The sequence below is a fragment of the Moschus berezovskii genome, chromosome 4 (assembly GCF_049115385.1).
Source record: "Moschus berezovskii isolate FMDL1 chromosome 4, NW_MosBer_1.0, whole genome shotgun sequence".
Lineage (NCBI taxonomy): Eukaryota > Metazoa > Chordata > Mammalia > Artiodactyla > Moschidae > Moschus > Moschus berezovskii.
Genome location: NC_142463.1, coordinates 18,921,176 through 18,944,271, shown reverse-complemented (window position 1 = coordinate 18,944,271; position 23,096 = coordinate 18,921,176). Strand labels below are relative to the sequence as shown.

The following is a 23,096-nucleotide window of genomic DNA, read 5'->3' as shown; positions in this document are numbered from 1 at the left end:
TACAAGAGATTCATCCATGTCGTTGTATGTATTGGTAGTTCAACCTATTTATTGCTGGGTAGGATTCCATTGTATTACTATACTGCAGTTTGTCCTTTTGTTGGACTATATACCTTCTTTTGGTCTTTTCATTCATGTTTATCAAGTGAGTATGTGAATGTTCAATCTGATACGAGCATCTGCCTAGTCCTGCAGCTTGTCCTAATCTCCCTCATCCTTTTAAACCTAATTCCAGCCCCTTAGACATGTGGTCTTCCCTGTCCCTTGTGGAGTCTGCACTGGCCTCCCTCTTTTCTGAACCCCCATGATAGAGGTTGACCCCAGGGCTGTGGAAGTGGCCTTTGAGCCCTGCTGCTGCTGCTGCGTCACTTCAGTTGTGTCCGACTCTATGTGACCCCATAGACGGCAGCCAACCAGGCTCCCCTGTCCCTGGGATTCTCCAGGCAAGAACACTGGAGTGGGTTGCCATTTCTTTCTCCAATGCATGAAAGTGAAAGTGAAAGTAAAGTCACTCAGTCGTGTCCGACTCTTAGTGACCCCATGGACTGCAGCCCACCAGGCTCCTCCATCCATGGGATTTTCCAGGCAAGAGTACTGGAGTGGGGTGCCATTGCCTTCTCCACTTTGAGCCCTAGTCACCCATTTATTTATTCTTCCAACAGGTGTTTATTGAATGTCCATGATCTGTCTTATACTGTTCCAGGTACTGAAGACTTAGCAGTGAACAAACAGATAAAACTTCCGAACGTCCTGCCTTCAGGGGGCTTTCATTTCAGTGTTTGCAGCCAGCACTGCCCTGTCTTTTGGATGCTGATGCCAGGAGACTTGGCATCTTGTCTAGGCTCCTTTGTCCCCTGGGATTCTGTAGGAGCTGAGTGGCAGTGGCCCTTGCCACCTTGACAGGGCCTCTCTCAGACTTTTGTGGGCTTTTGTCTTCCTTTTTGCTGCTGCTACTGCTGCTTGGCAATGAAAGGGTTTCTCAAGATTGGTGCCTCCTTCCACTATCCTGGAGTCTGATTCCCTCTGTGAGAGGAGAGAATTAATCTCCAACTTTCCATGCCTGTAAGGTGAGTGACCTCTGTTTTGTCAGCGCTCACCAATCTGTTCTCTAATTCCCAGCCAGGGTAATGTAGACATTACTTTGTGTTAAAGCAAACCACCAGCTGCCTTAGTGCGGCTTCTGTCCCGATCTAGGCAGCTCAGAGAGGATCTCCTCACAGATGCTCAGGCACCTGAGCATCTTTGGTCCTGAACGGTGTTTGGTAGGTTCAAGGAGGGAAGATGCCCTTCCACTGTGTATTCCCTAACCACCATCCATGCCAGCGAGGCGGCTGCTTCTAAAATTGGTCACTGTGATCAGGCTCCTGAGAGCACGGAGGAGGCTGTGAACACTCCAGTGAGGAGGAAGTCAGGAAGCAGAGGGCTGGGAAGGTGTGGGCCAGGGAACCCAAGGCTGCCGCTGGCAGAGTGGCCCATGCCTGAATGATCCGTGGACTCTGGGGGCTTAGTTAGCTCTGTTGGGCTTTGGGAAGGGCGCCTGTGAGCGGGTGGGATAAATTCTCTGTCCCTGGCTAACGGGTGACACGACTCAGACTTGATAGTTCTGTAAAACTGTTTCTTCCAAAGCCTGCAAGGATGTTGGTTTGGGGAAGAAAGCCAGCCAGCCCAGAGAGTCCCGGGAGCCTGACAGGCCTTTTTCTCTGCGATTCTTTCTTGCAGGCAGCCCGAGGCAGCCTGTCTCTTTGTTAACAGAGTGACAGCAATGTGACACCATGGAAATAATTACTAACAAATCACGGTGCTGACTGCAAACAGCTCTCTGTCTTCAGAGGCATGTCAGGGTGCATTAGAGCAGGACTGGAGGAGCGGCACGTGGGGGCTGAGGCGCAGCCCATGCTCAGACACTCCTCTTCTTCCCCCACCCTGACCCCTTGCTGCTTTGTCTGACTTTCCTGCTCGTGGCCTTAACCCACTAAGTCAGCCGAGGGACCCGCTGGATAAGTAAGAGGCGTGTGGCTTCCTCTGGGCAGGTAGCTGGGACTCCCATCTTTGCTAGGGAACACCTAGGTGTGATGGGATGGTTAGATAGCATCACCAATTCAATGGACGTGAATTTGAGCAAACTGGGAGATAGTGGAGGGCAGAGGAGCCTGGCCTGGGTGGTGATGAGATCCAGGAGTTTTTCTGTTATGGGGCCCCCAAAAAGGGGGAAGGGTGCTTCATTTTTGATGACTCTCTACCAGTTGGGGCCAGCTTCACCTGCTGGTAGTTTTGGTGCGATGGAGAGTATTCATACTAGCTGGACCTATAATCTGGGAGAAGCTTTACATCTCAGTATTGGCTCTGCTCCCTTCCCCCACAGCCCTGGATTCCTCTTCAATTGCCATAGTCAATTTTGGGTAAGTCGACTTTGTCCATTCCCTCTTGGTTAGCAGAGTGATTGCTCTGACTGTCAGGGCTGTAAATAATGTTCTTGGTGTGTGTGGCTGAAGGCAGCTGTGTGGGGTGGGGAAAGGAGTGGAAGGAGGAGCAGCACTCCGCTGGCTCCCTCGCTGGCCCCCCTCCCCTCTCATACAATATTTATCCAGGGATGGGAGTCAGATGCAGCGACCTCAGGGTCACCCAGTTAAATAGCTTCTGAACCTCCCTGCATTCTAATTGCTGCAGTTGTCCTTTGCTCTGGAGACTTCTCCTCCCCATTGTCTGCTGAGGCACACGCTAATGGCTCTCCTCCCTGGCCCTGCTGGGAGGCAGATGTGGGGTGGGGGGGTGTGGAGGGAGGGAGAGGGCTCACTGCTGCCTCCTTTTCCCCGGGGATGAGGGAATCTGGGGCCTATTAACAAGTGGCTTCAGCACAGAGGAGCACGGTCCCCTGTCTTCCTGCTGCCGACTCCCCAGACTCCCCAGAACTGGCTGGAGGACACCCAGGAGGCAGGCCTGGTTGATGGGCTAAGGGGTTTTGCCTATTTCCAGTCCGATAAGCAGAACTGTGGGACTCGTGACTCCTGGCGGGCACAATCCATGGGGTCGCAAAGAGTCGGACACAACTGAGCACTCACATACGAGCGACTCCTCTCGAAGGGGCAGACCCTTGAGTACTTGGCTGAGGAACATCATCCTATGTTCCAATGGTCCTACTTTTGTGGCTTGGAAACTTGTAATGAGTGGTATTTCCTATTGGAATAGACTGCATTTTGCTCAGAGATTGGCCAGATACAGAAGTCTCCTCGGTCCCTGGTTGGTTTAGATGATTGGTGATGGCAGCAGGTGCGCTGCAATTGGTGCTTTAAGAGTGGCGCATGCCACACGTCTTCACTGGGACCTTCCTGTAGATGCCAGTTAACCACCCACGGCGACTCTTGCCTTCCGAGGAATACTGTTAGAAACCGCCGTTGAAGACACTAGCCACTGTGTATCCTGGAAGAATATTCCAGCAGGAGCCTAAAGTGAGCCCCTGTTGAGAGTGGCTCTGGGCCCAGTAAGGACTGTGCTGGGGACTCTGGGGACCACCAGGTGATCGGGACAGAAGGAGCAGCGTATGCAAAACCAGTTGTAGGCTAAGTAATAAGTAAGGTAGAGCCTGAAAACACACACTGCAGAGGAGATGCACAAAGAATGCCCTGAAAACCCAGAGCAGCACAGCAGAGATCGAATGGTGGCATTTTTAGCAGGAAACTTTTACAAAAGAAAATGTTAAAGGAAGCCCAGTATTACAAAATATGTAAAAGTTGAGCTGTCCTTTTTGACGCTGGGGCAAGACCCTGCCCATTCTTCCTCTTCCCACCCTCACCAGTCCACAGAGTAGCTCCACGTCCCTCCTAGAATGCTGGAGCTCCGTGGAGCACAGTTGAAAACGCCCCCCAGAAGTGTGACTCTGTAGGCTAGGTTGCACATTCTGAAGGAGTCAGGGGAGCCGGCATCGGGGCAGAGATCAGTGGGGTGAGGGGAACAGCTGTGTCCTTGAAGCAGAGGTCAGGCTGCCTGCCGCATCCCGAATGCTTGCAGGATGCTCTCTGTGGTGCCTCCAGAGGGCATTGTAGGCCAGGCAAAGGGCCAAGGGCCCAGGCAAAGGCTCAAGATGGCCATAGGCCAGATGGAGACTCTAGTAGGGGATGAGTGAGGTATCTTGGAGACCGCTCAAACTGCTAGAGGGTGCCTGAACTGAAAAAGCAAAGAGCTCACCATCCGAGACACTGACCAGAGTGCACTGGAAACCTCCCAGCACCTGCCCACCCTCCTCCCCCAACCCCACTCCCTCCTGCCTACTGGGGCCTCTGCCATTCCACCTGCCCAAGTCCTGGTAGCCATTCCAGCACTTCTCGCAGCCACACAGGTGGGCACCGTGCCCTTTCCCTGGAAGAACGGCAGCAGGAGAGGCTCCTTTCACTGGAGAGGGGCTGGCGAGATACACAGTATTTGATTTTGTGGCATATTTGTGGCACTGGGGAGGCGCATGTTCTATGTTCCACAGGGTGTTTGTGGCTCTTGTGTGCTGTGTGTGGTTATTTATGTGGGCTCCATGAGGGAGAAATGGGAATAGAGATAGGTGGCAAGTGGGCCAGAAAGCCATGGCGCGGGGAGGTGCGCTATACACAAACAGAACCTTTTGGAACATCTGCTTGCCTGTGGGGATTTGAGGTTGGTTTTCTCTGGGAGGATGGGCAGCTTGGCCTATGGGGCGTCCCTCTGCACCCGCCTGTGTTCTGGTTTCTGTTTGGGAACTCTCCAGAGCAGCATGTCTGGGAACACTTCCAGGTGTGCTGCCAGACCCAGACGCAGGTGACGGCCTTTAGTCTGTACCATAGGGAAACCAAGAGGAAATTAAATGTCATTTGCCCCCTGTACAGCAGGTCATTGCCAGATCAGACACTGCTGAGCAGGGCTGTATGGAGGACACCCGAGGGAAGGCTTCTGCCTGCAACCATGCCCTCTGAGCTGTGGAGTCTCCCAGGTGATGGCCTGGCTCATGCCCAGGGCTTGCTCTGCCAGGCTGGGTTCACCCTGGCCTGGTGCCCAGCCCTGTGCTACATGGCAGCTGTGGCCCATGCCAGTCAGAGATGCATGTGTCTCTGGAGAAGGGAGCGGAGGGGAAGGGCAGGGCAGGGCCTGGCAGTTGAGGGCACTCAGGAGCCAGTGAGTGGTCAGCCCCTCCTCAGAGAGGCGTGTGGTACTGTGAAAAGAGCAGGGCCTTCAGAAGTGAAAGAGACCTGGGTTTGAGTGTTGACTCCACTGCCTGCTAGCTGTAGGATCTTGGGAAAGTCCCATTACTCCCTCCGCCTCCACTCGTCATCTGTAAAATGGAGAGCATAATGAGCTCTGGCTCCTGACGTCTGTGGCAGAAGTAGCTTCCTCTTGGGGCCGACTGGTGCTCCTGTTTCCCCACCCCACCTCCCCTAGATCTGGAGTGATCTAGGAGCCCTCGCTCCTCGGCTCAAGTGAAGTGAGTTGGCTGAAGTTGCTGGGAAGTGGAGCGGGAAGGGAGTGAGTCTGGCCGACTGGTACTCTCCTTGCACGAGGCTTTTCTTCTTGTCCTCCTAGTCCTCTCAGCCAAGCATCCCAAGGCCTTTAAGAGATCAACATGGTTGATGGTGGTCACCTCCTGTTGGGGGGCTCAGCTGGCTCGCTCCAGCCTCACACTTGCACTCCCCTTCCTCTTTGGGAAGACCTTGGGGCTTGACCCAAGCCCTCTCCCTCCTTTGCCCTGAGTCTTAGTGGCGGGCGTAGTTCTTGGTTCTGCAGTGGCATTTATTCACAGGGCTTTGGGAAGAGACGTTTTAATACTGTGAGAGTTCTCCCTAGAAAACTCCCCACCCCCACCCCCACCCCCATCTAAGGCATGGCTGCTGGTGGTGAAATTCATTAGTGTTCCCTGACAGGCAGTGGCGACAGAGGCGCGCGCTGTCTGCTTCCCGCTCCCTCGCTCTCGTGCTCCTGCTTCACGCACACTGATATTTAAAGCTGATGGGCTGCTTATAGACTTCTTGTACCATGACAAGTTTGGGGAGGGGGGTGGGGGAGGAAGAGACAGACAAGGAGCCAGCTGTCACGCTGGTATTTCAAACAGTACTCTCTCCTGACCCTTTGCAGGCTCCGGCAAGTGTATCATCTTTCTGAAGCCTGTGGTTGGAATTGTAACCTGCAGCCGTCCCAGAGGATGGGGGCAAGTGTGGGGGCCAAGGGGGCCGAGAAGTCGGCAGTGCATCCTCCCAGGGCTGTGGGCAGGCAGAGAAGAGTGGAGGGAGAGGGGGAGAGGGAGAGAGAGAGAGAGAGAGTGAGTGTGTGTGTGTGTGTGTGTTAGAGCAGAGGGGATTGAAGCAGAATCTTTTGTAAGTGCTCCCTAGCATTGCCCTCCCATCCCCAGAAATGAGATGGCCTTTTCGCAGCAGTCTCTCGTGGAGTGATCATTAGATTCTTGCTATGGTTATCTCCTAAGTGGTCCTGAAAGCTCTGCATGTCTAGGAATCACGGTTGCTTGGCCTCGGCCCTCTGAGGGTCCTGGATCTCAGTGATACTTGTAAATATGTGGTTTCAATTGAGGTAGAAAGTTCTCCCACTTTGTGTGTAGACTGGAGCCTTGGCTTTTGTTGCCTCCTATTTGCATGCTGAATTTTTAGATTTGGAGAGTGAGTACCAAGGTGCCTTCTTCATCCACAAGTCCTCGCTTCATCCCCAAGCTTCTTGGAATTCATTCTGGCAACTGTTGAGTGGTTTTGGATTTCCCTGACTGTCATCCCCAGAAAGCTTCTCCAGGAGCCTTTTCCTGACCAAGGCGCTGTCTTCTCGATGCAGGTGGCTTGGAAGCGTCTCCAAAGGCAGTTGCAGGTTTGGTCTCAGCTGACCTCCTTACAGCCAGGATCCCTTCTGTAAGTGCTTATTTATGAAATGTTTCCCTTGGCTGGCTCCTTTAACCTTCACAGAGCAGGTCATGGAGGTGATATAACTTGCCCGGGGACACATGGTCACTTGACCAAGTTTTCTCCTAGTGTGGCAGAACCTCAGACCTGGTCCTTTCCCCATCAAGGGCCCTTCTAGCTCCAGGGTCTATAGTGGGGGAAGTGATTGGGGAGCAGAAGTGACTCCTCCACTCCCTGCTTTTTTAGCCTTGTCAGTGCTGTCAGTACCCTTGTTGGCTTCCTCACTTTCAGCACAGCTGTGTTTGTGAGAGACAGAGAGGGGTTACTCACTTCCAGCACAGAGCTCTGTGTGTGTGTGTGTGTGTGCGTGTGTGCGCGCACACTCCTGTTGGCTTTCTCACTTTCAGCACAGCTCTCTCTGTGTGTGTGAGGGGGGCAGGTGTTACTCACTTTCAGCACAGAGCTGGGTGTGTGTGTTTGTGTGAGAGAGAGACAGACAGACAGACAGAGAGGGGTTACTGGCCATCTCCTGGTGGCAGGTGGAGCCAGAATGTCTTTTCTCTCTGTAGACTGAAGTGTATTCTTTTTGTTTGTTTTGTTTAATTTATTTTGTTTTTGCCTGGGTCGTCATTGCTGTGCGGACTTTCCTTTGTTGTGGTGAGCAGAGGCCATTCTCTAGTTGCAGCGTGCAGGCTTCTCACTGCAGTGGTTTCTCTTGTTGCGAGGCACAGCTGTAGGGTGCTTGGGCTTCAGTGGTTGTGGCTCCTGACTCTAGAACACAGGCTCGGTAGTTGTGGCGTACAGGCTTAGTTGCTCCATGGCATGTGGAATCTTCCCGGACTAGGGATCGAACCTCTGTCTTCTGCATTGGCAGGCAGATTCTTTACCACTGAGCCACCAGGGAAGCCCTGAAGCGTGTTCTTGAACTGTCCAGGATCATCTTTGATGTGCTCACCTCCTGTACCCTCGCTGCCCCTCTCCTTCCCCCACTCCCCACACATTATCCTGGAGGTTTCTAGTAGGCATTGCTGGCGCAAGGCGTTGCTTTCCTGTCCCTCCCTGTCCTTGCCTGGCCAGGAGTGGCTGGGCTGTGTCTTCTACCATGGTGTGTCTCGCAGGTGAGATGGAGACTGGCCGGCTTTGATAAGTACGAGGCTCGGGCATTAATTTTTTATACATCGGCAGAGGCCAAGTGAGTGAATTCAGTTATGAGTCTCCTTTCTCTCCCCCCTCCTTCCTGCAGTGTGGTGGTTCTGAGCAGAGACTAAGGAACCTGTTGAAATGAGAAACCCTTATTTCCTGGTTTGACCCTCTCACTAATTCGGGTTAAATTGCTATGTGATTGCAGTGGTCCACATTGTACCTGCCTCTGTTTGTCTAAGAGGATGCAGTGGGGGCGGAAGGACCAATTTGTGCAGAGATAAAAGGTGTCATGGGCAGATAACGAAGGTCCCAGCCCCATGCCTGCTCTCACTGTCGCTCAGCTGGCTCCTTGGGAAGCCAGCCTGCCCACACAGGGAAGGAAGCCCAGCCTTCCTTGCTTCCTTCTCTCCCCCTGCTCATATTTTACCTCGATGCCACAGCGTAATGATGCCCTGTGTAGTGGGGGAGGAGATGGGCACCTCTGGCTGACAGCCCTCCTGATAACCAAATTCTAGCCCATCCATCACCAGCTACTCTCCTCAACTTGAGGAAAAGTGATCATGAAAGGCGGGCTGTTTATCACCCGGGGTCTGTTCATCTCTGGGTGGGGAAACGGAAACAGGAGAGACAAAGAGCTGCGTCCCCAGCAAAGTGCTGCCTGGGCCCCGGGAGCCTGCCTGAGCTGGATGCAGACGCATGTCGTGCTGACTGTGGGGCTCTGACTAGGACTCCCAGGCTGGGACCCAGGAGAAGGGGAACTTTCCTGAGGCTCAGCCTCGGTGGGACTTGGAGACAAGCCTAGGAGATGCGTGCCGAGGTGCAGGACAGCCAGTGACAGCATCTGTGGGAAGGTTTGCATCAGAATGAACAAGAGTAGAGCCCCTCGTGGAAACGAGCCCCACACCCCTCACAGGTGATCTCTCAACAGGAGCTCCCTCGCTGACCGGTCAGCTGGGTGTGCCACTTCCGCTTTCCCCAGGCTGGCCTTCCGTGCCTCTGTGCTCTTAGATGACTTTAAAGAAGACAGGGCCTTTCTCCCAGCTCTTTGCCTCTGCTCCTCCACACCCCCCCTTTTCTGCCTATCAGGTGGAACAAAATAGTTTGCCCTTGTAGGTGAGCGATATGTGCTTTTGGGTACAAGAAATGACAGCCTACATCACTTGGAGATCTGGGTGCCACAGCCTTTCCAGAGAAGCTGAGAGGGGTCAAATATAGCCCTTAGATTCAGATGACTTCCTCCTCTTAAAGGCTTGAGAGTGACACTGCACGTCCCTAAGACTTGCAGAGAAAGACACCCAGAAGGAAGAGTGTACATGATCTCTGCCAGCACTGGTGCCTGCTCTCTGGCTGGTCCTGGCTCTTGGTGTCTGCCAGTCTGTTTGTCAGACCTCCATGGATGCTGCTGGCCCCCTCGACTGAGGCCTAGCAGTTCTAGCAGAGCCCCCCAGCTCTGTGTCACCCATTCTTCAAAGCTGAACCCTTGCTAACAATGGCTTCATCCTGCCCATACCCATTAGCGAGGGTGGCGTTCCCTTAATGAGCCAGTCCCCTGCCTTGGCTGGCGCCTAGCTGGTCACACCTGTTTGCCATCAGGGCTGTCTGGGCCTAGCCCGAGCACGGGGCTGCAGGTGGTGGGGCTCCCTTTGCTCTGTGCTATATGCTTATTGAGGGGACTGTTTTCTTATACCCTTATTTCTCCCATACTCTTCTTTCTAAGTAGGAGAGGGCTTTCTTTGCGTTCTGTTACTTAGCCGAAGTAGTAAGGGAACTTAAGGAGTACCCCATCTTTTCTGACTTACCCCTGGATGGAGTAGCAGAGAGCCAGTCAGGCCTCAGAGGGGAAGGTTTCATGGTCTGTTCTGATGACCCTGGGGGCCAGTGTGATAAGAGATGAGCCCTATGGTAAACACCAAAGGTGGAGCCCCTTTCTGGCCCTAGGCCCCATAGTATTTGGAAAGCAGTCATATCCCTTGGTTTAGAGCCCACAGGCAGGACTGGGGTGGGGGGCTTCCTTAAAGAGGGCCCCTTGCATTCATGAGGCTGAAGGAAGTTTTGATTTGGTTGAAAAAAAATTCCCATTCCTTTTTATGGCCTGGACATAATTGGCTCTTTTCTATTGGCCATCAGTGATGTCATTCCGACCCTCATAAAGAAGGGGAAATCACACCTGTGGACTTGGTGCATAAAATTTCATTGGGCAGCAGTAATAAGCATGGCCAGATGATGTTTGGGCAGTTGAGGAGCTCTGTGCCCAGTGATCCCAGCTGCATGGAGGCCTGGGCACCATAAACCTGCCTGCACGTTCATGCCCGTAGGCTAGTCCAGGGCCCACTGCCAGTGGCTCTTTTCCTGGGATCAGTGTCTGGTAGAAACTCACAGCATTCAGGCCCTTTGTGCCAGGGGCACTCTTACCTTTTTCTTTTCCAAATTAGTGGCACCACGTGCCCAATAGTACCCACTGACCGTAGCCTTATGCTCCCAAGAATTGTGGACCCAGCAGTGACCTTGAGCACCAACCACTGTGCCACCTACCCCTCTGAAACCCAGACCTTGCCTTCCTAGGGATTTGTAGAGACTGCATCTCCATGACTGATGCCTTGTGTAGTCGGAAGGCTCAGATCCCATTTCTGGTTCTGCCCTTGGCTTCTTGTCTGATCAAGCCAGTCCTTTTTCTTCTCTGGGCATCAGTTTCCTCTTTTGTGAAGGGATGACAACTCCTCTCACCTACCCTTCCTCACGGGGTTTCTCGGTGCTGTCTGAGCTGGGCTAGGGTTCTGCCATAGAAATGTGTAGCTAGCTGTCTCCCCATGAGGCACCTGGGAGTTCAAGTTCTGGCATGTAGCTCTGTGTTTCTTGTGAAGATGGGCTTGGGTCCTGCTACACCTGTAGCAGGTGGACTGCTTGTGTCTTGAAGTCTCAGAGCTGGGACCTCCCCTCAGCTGGGGGACTCACCCACTGGAATGCCTGTGAGCCTACAAACGGCAGGTGTACCTGCAGGTGACTGTGCAAGCCCCGAGTGAGGGTAACAGTCCTGCTGCTCTCTGCTTCAGCCAGCCAAGGGGCCCAGGCGGCACTCCAGATGCCACCGAGCCATGTCTGAAGCCGAGTCTTCAGCCTGACAATCTGTCTAGTCTATCCTCCTTCAAGAGAACCAGGCAGGATCCTGTGAGACACTTCCTGCCTGGGTAGAGGACACTTTCTGTCTGACAGTCGACAGTTGACATCTGCCCTTGAAATCCTGCTGAAGAGGGAGCCCTTCCTCTCCCAGGGCCAGCCACAGCTAAGAGCACTCCTGGCCTGGGTCAACTAAATGAACCAGAGGGTGCTGGGGAGTGTGATAGGTGACCCTGGACCTTTGCCTTTTCCCGGCCAGTCCCCTGATGTGTTCCTTTGCAGATTCTGCTGCTTCTAGTGGCTCCCCTCACTCACGTTCCTTAAATGTGATGTTTTAAAAGTAGCTGACCTGAGCAAGCATTTTCACAAACACCAAGGATAAGGAACATGAAAGAAAGATTGAAGGGAATAAGAAAATTACCCAAACGTTACAGTTCTTTGTCTTAGGCAACCACATTCTAGTTCCTAAAGCTGCCTTTTGTCTTTCAGAATCTTGCCTCATTTCCTTATAATCTTGGTCATGGGTTCCCACATGGAGATGTCCTACTTGGATACCCCTTCATCCTCTTGATCTCAGCCAGACTTTCTCTCCCAGGAAATTGACTGGTTGTAGTTAGTGTCACTGTGTCATCTGGGTGTGGAGAGGAACCTTCCCCTTGGTAAGGTATTTCAGGTCTTAGAAAAGTAAATGCTTACTTTACTAGTAGCCTAAAACATAGGCATTGACTCCCATTAGTATCTGTCAAGGAGAAGGCAATGGCACCCCACTCCAGTACTTTTGCCTGGAAAATCCCATAGACGGAGGAACCTGGTAGGCTTCAGTTCATGGGGTCGCAAAGAGTTGGACATGATGGAACGACTTCACTTTCCCTTTTCTCTTTCATGCATTGGAGAAGGAAATGGTGACCCACCCGAGTGTTCTTGCCTGGAGAATCCCAGGGATGGGGGAGCCTGGTGGGCTGCTGTCTATGGGGTCGCACAGAGTCGGACACGACTGAAGCGACTTAGCAGCAGCAGCAGCAGCAGTGTCTGTCAAATGGTTGAAGAGTAGTGGAGGGAAGGTTGGCTGCCCTAACACTTTCTAGGATAGAAGCAGTCATTTCAACTGTATTCTTGTTGCCAAACCTCCTAAAGAGGGAGTTTCTGCTTGTGATATCCACTTCATTTCTTCTCACTCTTCAACACGTCACCTGTTGCCTTTTGTCCCTACCAGCCCACTGATGTCAAATTCATTGGGTTTTTCTCAGCTCTCTCTTACTTGACTGCTTTATGGCATTTGACATTAATGACTTGCATTTTAGGCTCAAAAATCAGTTATTCCAGAAAGGGTAAGCTTGCTTTCATCACCCTTTAGGTTGACCACAGGTGATCTGAAGTCTGAAGTATAGTCACTCAGTCATGTCTGACTTTTTGTGACCCTATGGACTGTAGCCAGCTAGGCTTCTTTGTCCATGGAATTCCCCAGGCAGGAATACTGGAGTGGGTTGCTATTCCCTTCTCTAGGGCATCTCCTGACCCATGGATTGAACCCAGGTCTCCTGCATTGCAGGTGGATTCTTTACCATCTGAGCCACCGGGGAGGCCCCAGGTGATGTGACATGGGGTCCAAAGAGAATGTGTTACCTTGGCTGTCTGATACAAGGAGCCTTGCCCTCTGGGCATGGAGGTGGGTTGGGTGAGTCCTGCCTCATGGCACGTTATCTCGAAGGAGCTGAGGCTAAGTGACCTGGAGAAGGGAACTTGGAGGGAAGCTCCCTAGGCTCATGCATCTTGAGAGGTTCTGCAGGGAAGAGATGGAAGTCTCATTCTCTGTAGTTTCTAAAGACGTTCCTCAGACTTGTGGGTGGAAATTACAAAAGACAGATTAAAGTTTAGCATTAAGGAAGGATGTTCTATTAATTGGAGGAGTCCACAGTTAGAGCCGACTGCTGTGTGTAGTAGTGAGTTCCTTGTCTGGTGTTGATTTGGTACAGGTGGCCTCATTTCATTTTAGCTCAGCAAAGCTTTGTGGTCATTGGTGAAAGTCACTTAGTTGTGTCCAACTCTTTGTGACCCCATGGACTATACAGTCCGTGGAATTCTCCAGGCCAGAATACTGTAGTGTGTAGCCTTTCCCTTCTCTGGGGAATCTTCCCAACCCAAGGGTTGAACTGAGGTCTCCCACATTTCAGGCAGATTCTTTACCAGCTGAGCCACAAGGGAAGCCCAAGAATACTGGAGTGGGTAGCTTATCCTTTTTCCAGAGGATCTTCCTGACCTAGGAATCGAACCAAGGTCTCCTGCATTGCAGGAAGATTCTTTACTGACTGAGCTTTGTGAAACATTAACCTGGGCGCTCTGCTCCTTTCATTCCATAGTCTTCCTGGGTGATCTTGTCTTCTCTCGTGGCTTTAATTTTACTTAAATTACACAAGTGATTCAGCAGTTTATATCTCCAGGCCAGATCTCTCTTCAAAACTGGATATCCATCTGCCTCTTAGACATCATCCCACTGCCAAATGTCTCCTAGGGCTCTCAAACAACAGGTATTGACTGCTTAGCAGGCGTCAGGTATACCTCTCAAATCGTATTCCCAAACTCATGCCTCCATCCGGTGGGCTAGTAGAGGGAAGGCGGTGGGATGCTGCCTGGTCTAGGGAGATACTGTATGAAGAGAATTTAAAAACAGTAATGAAATTGACTAAATGCTGATTGGCTTCATCTGCGTTGTCACATATGCTCTCTGTGCCCCTAACTTTGTCTCAGTAAGAAGCACAAAGCTGGTCCAGCCACATGCCTCTGGATTGGGTTCCACCACTTTCTCTCATTCGCTCACCAAGATTTCCTTTACATCTCTTTTTTTCTGTTGCTTGCTCACTGTCTCTACGGCTACTGTCTAGTCTCCTGGCTACTACTTGGCTTTGGTAGTGTATTGTTTTTGTTGCCCCCAGAACTGTCTTTGTAAATCACAACTCTTCAGAGGCTCTCTATTGCCTGTGGCCAAACTCCTCTTAGCAAGAAAACTATGATCTTCCCCAGCTGTATCTTCTTCCATCCTTCCATGTACCCCAATGCTTTAACTTAAGGCTTTTAATCTATTTCTTTTACTGTCCATTCTGCTGAACAAACTGTGAGTCCCTCATGCGCAGGAATTAAGCTTTACTTTTTGAGTCCTGAGTGCCTGACTCTTATTAAACATCAGTGTTTGATAAGTGTTTGAATGGATTTGTGTAGGCAAAATAGCATCATCAGCTAGAAGGGGAGAGTTTATAAATTATAATTTAAAGAAAAATCAAGAACTGACTCTAGATTTACATTCTAACATCTTTTTCTCTCTCTCTTCGCTATCACAGAAAGCTTATTGTTGGAGGCAAAGGCCCTGCCCAGCTGTCTCTAAACCATGTGCTCTTTTTCCTCTCTCTTCCTGCCTCAGTCTCTGCCGCTCTGTGTAACAAAATGAGAATATCCTGTTGCACTGGAAAGAGCACAAGCTTTTGAATGAGACGGACCTGGGTTCACTTCTTGGCACTACCATGTTTTAGCTGTGGGGACTTGGGTAGCCTCTCTGACTCGTTTTCTCATCTATAAAGTGTACAGATCTACCACCTTCCAGCGTCACTCTGAATTAGTGTGACAATGTAAGTAAGAAACTCAGCAATATCGTAGGCCGTCAGAAAGCAGGTGTCTGATATTATTTTGAACAGAGTCTCCAGGTTCTCACATTTGGATCTGAGGGCTGCATCTGGAGCCTGGTGTCCAGGGTGCTGAAGGTGGGGTCCTTTCTTGGGTGGGGTAGGACCCATGGTTGAAGGGTTGTTAGCCTCTGGGGGTCTCTCTGTCTTATAGACTCTGTTGGATTTCCAGTCTTAAGACTCCGTACCTGCGACATGGGTTGCTCAACTTGTTCTCTCCTCCCTCTCTTTCTTCAGGCTCCCAGGACAGTGCCAGTACTTGGGCTTGCCAGTAGCAGATTACTTCAAGCAGTGGATTAACCTGAAAAAGGTACTGTGTCTGAGTCCCTCTCCATGTGTCCTCGGGCTCTCCTCTGCCTCACACTCCATCCTTCTTGCTTGCTTTTCTCATTTCTATTCTTTTCATCTTGTTGTTCTCGTTTCTTTTCTTTTCGTTATTTTCTTTCCTCAGTACTCCTCCCTAGCTAATATGGAAGGTTGTGGTTATTTCTGAGAGTGGGGAGCTGCTTAAGGGACCAAGCTGCTGGGTAGAGTTTGACACTTGGTGTTCCCTAGATGTGCAGAGAAGTCCCGATTAAGGGGAGTTTCCAGTTCTTGCTCAGAGTTCCCCCTCTGGGTTGAGCTGCATTGCCTCTAGTAGGGACGTGGTCCCAGCTGGGCCTCTGGGATAGTGCCAGCAGTGATCTGGAGTGTGACCTCTGACTCTCCTGACTGGCCCTGGTATCTCCTGGTGGCAAGGTGGAGTTGGTCCAGGCTGGCTTTGGTTCTGCCTACCCCCAGCTGAGCCTGCTCATGTGAGAAGGGCTGTGGACACTAGTGCCCACTTCCCTTTGAGCGTGGGCACTCACCTAGCACCAAGCACCTGGGGAGTGGGTGCTGAGGCTGTGGGGCAGGAGGGACCCTGTGCAGCTAGGAAAGTGGGCCCTGGCAGAGAATGAATCGCCCAGAAAGCTGTACTTTTCCTGGTGTGTCCTGTACTTCCTAGGTAAGCCAAAGAAGGGAGGTGTAGGAATAGACTTCCCAGATCCCTGCTCTTAGGATCCTGGCTGTGGGAGGCCCAGGCCACTCAGGAGGCTTGACTCCCATGAATCCCTCTGATGGAAGGGTAACAGACTAGGGCAGCTCGGGAGCCTGTGCCGTTGAGCAGCTCAGTGACTCCCAGGAAGCTCAGAGGAGGGAGAACACACCAGAAGTCAGAATAGTGATTCCCCAGGGGTGGGGGGAGAGGGGTGCTCAGAGAAGGAGAGGTCTTAGAGGGCCAGGCCCTCTGGTATTGTAAGGATTAGGGTCTTGAACTGGACATTCTTGGAAGGCGGGAACTGGGGAGAGGGGCCTTGTGCATAGGGGAAGTAGCATTCTTTGGTGTGTGGGGGCACTGGAGGCATCGAGCGTTTGGAGGAGCAGCAGAAGACAACCACCCTGGGCTCTGTTCCCTGGGCTCTGTTCCGTCAGTCTCGGGGCAGCTGTGCTCTGTGGCAGTGTGTGTGTGAGCTCCTTTGCTGTCCCCTGGTGTGCGCGTCCTTTGCCCTCTGGCTTGTCTTGTCTATGTTTTGACCCCTCCCCGCCTCTCCTGCTGATCTCCTTGCAGCTGAACAATAGCTTCCTACTGCCTCCCAGCTGGGGCTGAGGAGGCCAGGCTCTCCTGCCTCTGGGCCTCGGCCTGAGGTCTTCTCTCCGTCTGAAGCACCCCCAGTCATCTTCATCAGGCATATTCCCTCTCCTTGATGATTCAGCTCAGGTCTCACCTGGGCTGAGAAGCTCAGAAGTTGATCTCTTGCCTTAAGGCTTTGACACTCTGGATATCCATGATCTTTGGATCCATGTGTTTCCTTGCAGGCGTGTCCCTCCAAAGCGCAGAGACTGAGCCTGATTCCTCTCTGTGGCCCCGCTGGCCAGATCAAGGCTAGGTGCAGAGTGTATGCCCAGTGAGCAATTGCTAGCTGGCTGACTGATCCTTGAGAGCTGGCTCCAGAGAAGGCCTCTCACGCGGGCCTTGGCAGGGCTGTGCGTGCGGGTGTGGCCAGGCCCGTGCTCCTGGAAGAGACGGCGTGCCAGCTGTCAGAGTGCATCTGAGGCTGCTTGCTGGTCTCTGCAAATGCAATGTGAAGGGCCGGCCAGGCGAGGCGAGCGCTGACCATGAACAATTGCTCTGTGAAGTTCACTAGACTTTTTGGTGTATGGATAGCTCCCTGCCTCTAGTTTCCTTGGCAGAGAGGCAGGAAACCAGCCGACCCGTGTGATAACATTGCCACTTGGGACTACCTTGGTGCTGCTGGCGCTGGAGGGAGCTGTGCTAAGCCTATTCAGCTTGGTACTCTGCCAGACTGTGCTGAGTCCTAGAAGGGGAAACGAAGGACTCTGTGATCGCCTCCTGGGAGGTAGACCGCGTAGGTCTAAGAAAAACCAGGGGTCTCACTCCTTCCTTTCTGCTCTCCAGCCACACTGTGTTCTAGCTGTGCTTGAGGGCCCAGCAGGAAAGATGACCCAACTGTAGTCCTCTTCAGCCATTCAAGACAGGGAGGCTGCAGGACCCTGGAGGTCCAGGCACGTGGCGATCTTTCTGACCTTTATACTGCGTGACTTAGTGCAGGTTGCACAGGGATTCCTGCACCCCTAAAAAGAGCAATGAGAAAAGCTAAGCCAGAGAGGCCATTGCCAAGGTTGTGGGAATACCACATAAAAGCCTCACTCCTACCCTCTTTCCCCACATGGGACCCATGCCCTGGCTGTCTGGGCTTCTCTCCCATCCTTGACCTTACTTTGTCCTGCCCTCTTCCCTTCCTTTCTTCTCCTCAGTGTCCCAGGAGGGCTCTGCCCCATGAAAAGAATGGGGAGGCTCCAGTTCTGCTTGGCCACCTAGACCTGCTGAGTGAGCGAGCAACTGGGACTGAGGTCTCTGTCCGCGCTTGACTGAGGCCTCCGGTCTGAGCAGAGTCAGAATGTGGTCTTTCAGCTGCCCTCTCCTGTCCGTAGGTGGAATGGGTGGTCTTGGGGAAGGGCAACTCTTCCAGGGCCAAGTCTCCACTTCTCCCGCCTCCACTTACTTTCCCTGTAGCAGAGAGGAGCGAACTAGTGTTTGCTGACATTTGGAATGTCATTGAATGATCTATGCTTTTATTGAACTGTCAGCTTAGAGAGGACTTGGGGCCCTGCTTCCAGCGGCCTCCAGGAGGTCAGAGCTGTCACTGAGGGGCCAGAAGAGTGTATACACACATGCGCCTGCACATAGATATACATGTGTACTCATGTGAGTGAATACACTCAAGTACCCAAAACTGTGTGCGTGTATCCATACTTGAATACATGTGTATATACCTATTCATGTGCAGAAACGTGAAAATATATACCAGTACAAATGTGTTCATATATACATATTCATAAACTGTAAAGGCACATGCACATATATAAACATAGGCATCTGCATAAACAAGCAAAATATTCTTGAGTGCCTTCTGTGTTCCAGATACTGTGCTGGGCCCTGGGGATAGAACAGAAAACACGTATGTTAAATAAACAATTTCAGTTGTGTTATAATACCAAAAACTTCAGAGTCATAGGATCATATCACAAGGGATATGATAGGATATCATAGGACAATATCACCTGACTTAGTGGGATAAGGGGGAGGAAGGGGGCCTGAGCTGAGACCTGGGGGATGAGCAGAAATCGACTGAGCAAAGGGGACCACATATGGCACGGCTTTGGGTGAAGAGAAGCTGGCAGCTTCATGGAGTTAGAATGTAAGCTCCGTGAGGGTGGAGAATGTTTGTCTCTGTGTTCCCTCTTGCGTCCTCTGGATAGTCCCTGGCACGCGGTAGATGTGTAATCATTATTTGCTGGACAAATGACTGTCTGAAGCACATGAATGTGGGGAGGAGAGAAGGCTGACCTGAAATGAAACTGGAGGGGAGGCAGCACCTTGTAGACCAGACTTTAGGTTTTGATCTTTGTCCTTAGGGTGAGGGGACATGATTGAAGATAGGAGAGGCATCATCTGATTTGCATTTTGAAAAAAAACCTCTCAGGCTGCAGTGTAGAGAGAGCTAGTAGAAACAGGGGACCAGTAATAGAGCTGTAGTTGGCGTGTTGGGATGGGCAAATCATTGTGTGGGGAGCAGGGCTGAACTCGTAGCATCCCCAGCCCTTGTTTGTTGGATGCCAGGAGAGTGCCCTTCTCCAATTCACTATGATAACTGAAAATGCCACCCCCGCTTCCCCAAACAAACATATGTTTCCAGTGGCCTGGACAAAGCTGGAATGGGGAGGTACCGTACCTACTTAAGAACCATGGAGAATTAGACTGTTGCTTAGTTCAGGCAAAAGATGATAGTTACTGGGATTGAAGTGATAGCAGTGGAAATGTAGAGAAATGGACTGAGTCTGGAGTATTAAATGGTACAGTCAGTTCTCCTGTGGTGGAACATACGCCTCCCTGCAAATCCCCATGCTGTGGAAAGCTGTGCAGTAAAAATGGGGTTAGGAGCACAGTCCTCACAAACTTCATCAGTGGCACATGAAAAGAGATGGGAATCTAATAAAAAATGCAATAAAATAAAAACTATGGGTGGTATGACTTTACATGCATTAAATGATTAAGAAATACACAAATACTACAATAAGTATGGCATTTTTACCTTGAAGAAAGCTTGAAGTTTGCGTGGAAATGAACATGAGAAGGCTTGCAACTTGTGAATTACTATGAAGTGGCAGAACGAGAGTTCTCTGAAACCAGAGATTGTAACCAGATGGATGTGGCTTGTGGCACAAGTGGTGGTCCAGGTAGCTGCTGTGTGTTTGGGATGTGTACGTTTTGTATGTTCTTGCACAGCTCTGTTCAGCTGGGTGTAGTTTCCTGTGTTTATCTTATATTGTTTATGGACAGAGTCTTACATAAATGCACAGTGTGTGTTATGCCGAATCGTCCCCTAATACTCCAGTTGAACTGGAACAAACTTGCTCTTTCAAAACGAGTGTTACAGCAGAACTGACTGTAAAATAGATGGGAAATGGTGACCGATTGGCTGTGACGGTTGAGGATGAAGGAGACCATCATGACTCCAGGGTTTATGATTTGAGCTACTGGGAGAATTGGAATGAATTTACCGAGTTGATGGAAGAAGAAGTGTAGAGATTGGAAGAGAAGGCGAATTCAGTGAGGGACATGTTGAGTTAGATGCCATTGAGGCATTCTGGTGAAGCTTTTGAGAAGGTATTTGAAAATATAGTCCTGGGGCTCAGGGATAAGGTCTGGATAAGAGATGCAGATTTGGAGGCATTATTGATGTGTGAGTGATAATTGAAGCCATGGAATGGAGTGATTAAGATGAGAAGAAACGAGAGCCGAATACAGAACACTGGGGAATATCAGTGTTTGATACATACAGGAGGGAGAGTCCGAACTAGAGACGGAGGGGGAGTGGTCACTAGTAGTAATGATATTCCTTAATTAATGGTTGTGTTTTCTGTGCTAGACCTGGCATTGTCCAGTGTAGTTGCCACTAGCCACCTGTAGCAATCAAATACTTGAAATGTAGCTAATATGATTGGTGAACAAATTTTAAATTTTATTTAATTAAGCATAGGTTGAAAACTTTCAAGAAGAACTTTTAAGTATGTTTAGAACTGGATTGGTAAATCTGTAGTTTCAACTGTTAATTGTTTAAAATCTAAATACAGTTGAAGTATTTCTGATGAAGATTTGGCATCTCAATTGAGATGTGTTGTTTAAGTGTAAATTACACACTTGGTATGAGAAAATACAAAATACTTCTTTAGTAATTTTTTATGCTGAGTCCATATTGAAATGATAATCTCTGGATACACCAAGTTAAATAAAATATATTCTTAAAATTAATTTCATTTGTTTTTTTTTTTCACTTGAGCTGGGCATTCAATTCCTAGCTTGCTTATATAGCTCTTGTTATGTCTGTGTTGGACAGTGCTATGCCGCGTGCTGTGTGCTCACGTACCCACATTATCTAATTCTCACAACTCTGTACGATAGTTATTGTCATTTTTTGCATTTTAAGGTTGAGAAAACCAAGGCACAGAGTGATGACGAAGCCTGCTTAGTGTCTCAGTTTGGTACATGACCAAGTTAGAACTTAAATTTAGTTTTGCCTGCATCTGTGCTGAGGAGAATAAACAGAGTGAAAAAGACAGTGAGAATATGGCAGACGAGGAGGCAGGTCAGGAGAGGGCGACATCACAGAAACCAGAGAAAAAGAGGATATTCTGGAAGAAAGAGGACTGGTCAGTTCAGAGCGGGCCACGTAATATAAAGACTGAAATACGATTGCCAGACCTGGGCTCAAGGACCTTGGTGACCCTGGTGAAACCTCTTGATGGCATGATAGGGATGGGGCAAAATTGGAGCAAATTGGGGAGTAAATGAGATAAGAGAAATTTGAACTTTTTCAGAAATGTGGCTTTGAAGGAGGGAGGGAGGGTAAGAGCTGTGGTGGGGCAGCTGTGGAATCGAGGCAAGTTTTGTGTTTTAAGATGGAAGATGTATGTTCTTGTTTGTGTATTGGAGAAGACAGGTTGAAATATAGGAGTGAGGGAGGTCTCTAAGAAGGTGACAGGAGAAGGGATGGCAAACCCAGTCTCCAGACACTGACCGTCTTCAGGGGGAAGGCTGCTCTTCCACTGTGATGGGGGCAGAAGCGCAGACAGGTGCAAGTAGGCTTGTGGATTTGGTGATGACAAGAGGCAGTTTCCCTCTAATGGCTTTTGCTTTTCTCTGTGAAATAGATCAGTCATTTCCTAATAATGAATAGGGGAGGGTTGGGAAAGTTGGCAGAAAGTTGAAAAGGATTGCTTTAGTTTTAGTAAAGAATAGCAGTGTGAGCTTACTTGAGAAGTACAGTAGGATTTATAGGCAGTGTTGAGGGTCCAGTTGATGTTGGTGACACTAATTTACAATGGAACCTCTCTGTTCAGCTATGTGACTTTTCTTTAGCAGAGCTCAGCTGCCTGGCTGTGTGCATGCAGAAAGCAGACATTTAGATTCATCCACAGGAGAGAGATTCCCAAGGGGTGTGATGAAAGCAACAGTTGAAGATATTGTCAAGACAGTGGTTGTCAGGATGGACTGTGGGGTTTAAGCTGGATGTTGAAGGAAGAGAAGATAGCAGGGGACCTGACAGATATGGAAAAAGTAGATAGGTCCCAAGAAGATGAGGGCCAGGTAAAAACCAGTATAGTGGAGGATGCCAGATGGAAGAATAAGAGACTGTGGTTGGAAAGCGGCGTGTCTGAATCAGTGATTTCAGAGATGGCATGATTCTAGGTGTTGGCAGGCTCCAAGTTGTGCCCAAAGGGGTGGGTGGCTAAGATTAGGTGGAGGAGAATGTTATTGTAAATAAGAGATCAAGAAATGGGTAGGTCCCAAAGGATCTGAATATGTGTATACATGCATATGCATACATAATACATATATGTTCACTGCAGGACACACAGGCATAAATGTATGTGTAAGTGCACGCCTGCGCAATAAGCACTTCATGTATGGCCAGACCATGCCATTCAAGTGTATGCATATACACTCACAGATGGTCTGGAATTCCCTCTGGTGCCTGGGCCTTTTTGGATGGGCTTTTGGGGAACCCGGCAGGCAGCCTTAGGAGGATTCTGAGTCAGTCCTGGCAGACAGGGCTCAGACAGTCCTGCTGAGAAGTTGTAGGGTTGGAGATCACCTAGAATTTGACAGACTCAGATGAAGCAGGCTGTGAAGATTGCTGCTCCACTTTCCCTCTGCCATCTGTGCTCTATACCTTGCCGCAATTGCTGGGTTCCCTGAAGGGGATGGGGCTGGGACCAGCTCTGAAAGAGGCAGAGGAGACCTTCTTGGGTCCCTGCATGAAGCATTTCTGTCTCCCCGCTCCCCTGGGAGTGGACAGCAGGAGAAACTGCTGAAGGGAGGGTTGGTGTCTACAATTGAGTACGACTTTTCCTGACCTTGGAGCATTCAGAGTCCCAATCAGCGCAGTAATAAATTAAGGGCTTATGGAGGAATAAATTCTCGGCCTTAATGAAGTTCTTCGCTGGGGGCCATAGGCAGGTCAGCAGGTCGGGATGGCGCAGATTGGAGACTCCAACGAGCGGGCTGAGCTAGCTGGGAAGCCATCAGGACTGAAAGGGTCTGGAACTCTGCCGGTCAGGTCAGTTTTTTGGTGCTGTGGGGAGAGAGCTGCTCCAGTGATAGGCAGTCTGACAGAGGTGGGATTCTCTATACAGTGGAGGCCGCCTGGTGCCTGCTGCAGAGTCCCTTATTGGGGTGATTTGGAAAAAGTAACAAAACGAAAACAGAAAC

General features: G+C 50.4%; 1 protein-coding gene across 10 annotated transcripts in view; it reads left to right on the top strand.

Moving 5' to 3' along the window:
• Positions 1–23,096, top strand: part of ERI3 (ERI1 exoribonuclease family member 3) — a 129,542-nt gene that overhangs the window by 56,336 nt on the left and 50,110 nt on the right. For all 10 annotated transcript variants that reach the window (XM_088835242.1, XM_088835243.1, XM_055403826.2 and 7 more), the window contains one exon: positions 15,020–15,092. In XM_088835242.1, coding sequence (XP_088691368.1) covers positions 15,020–15,092 — 73 coding nt within the window. The remainder of the gene's footprint in view (positions 1–15,019; positions 15,093–23,096) is intronic.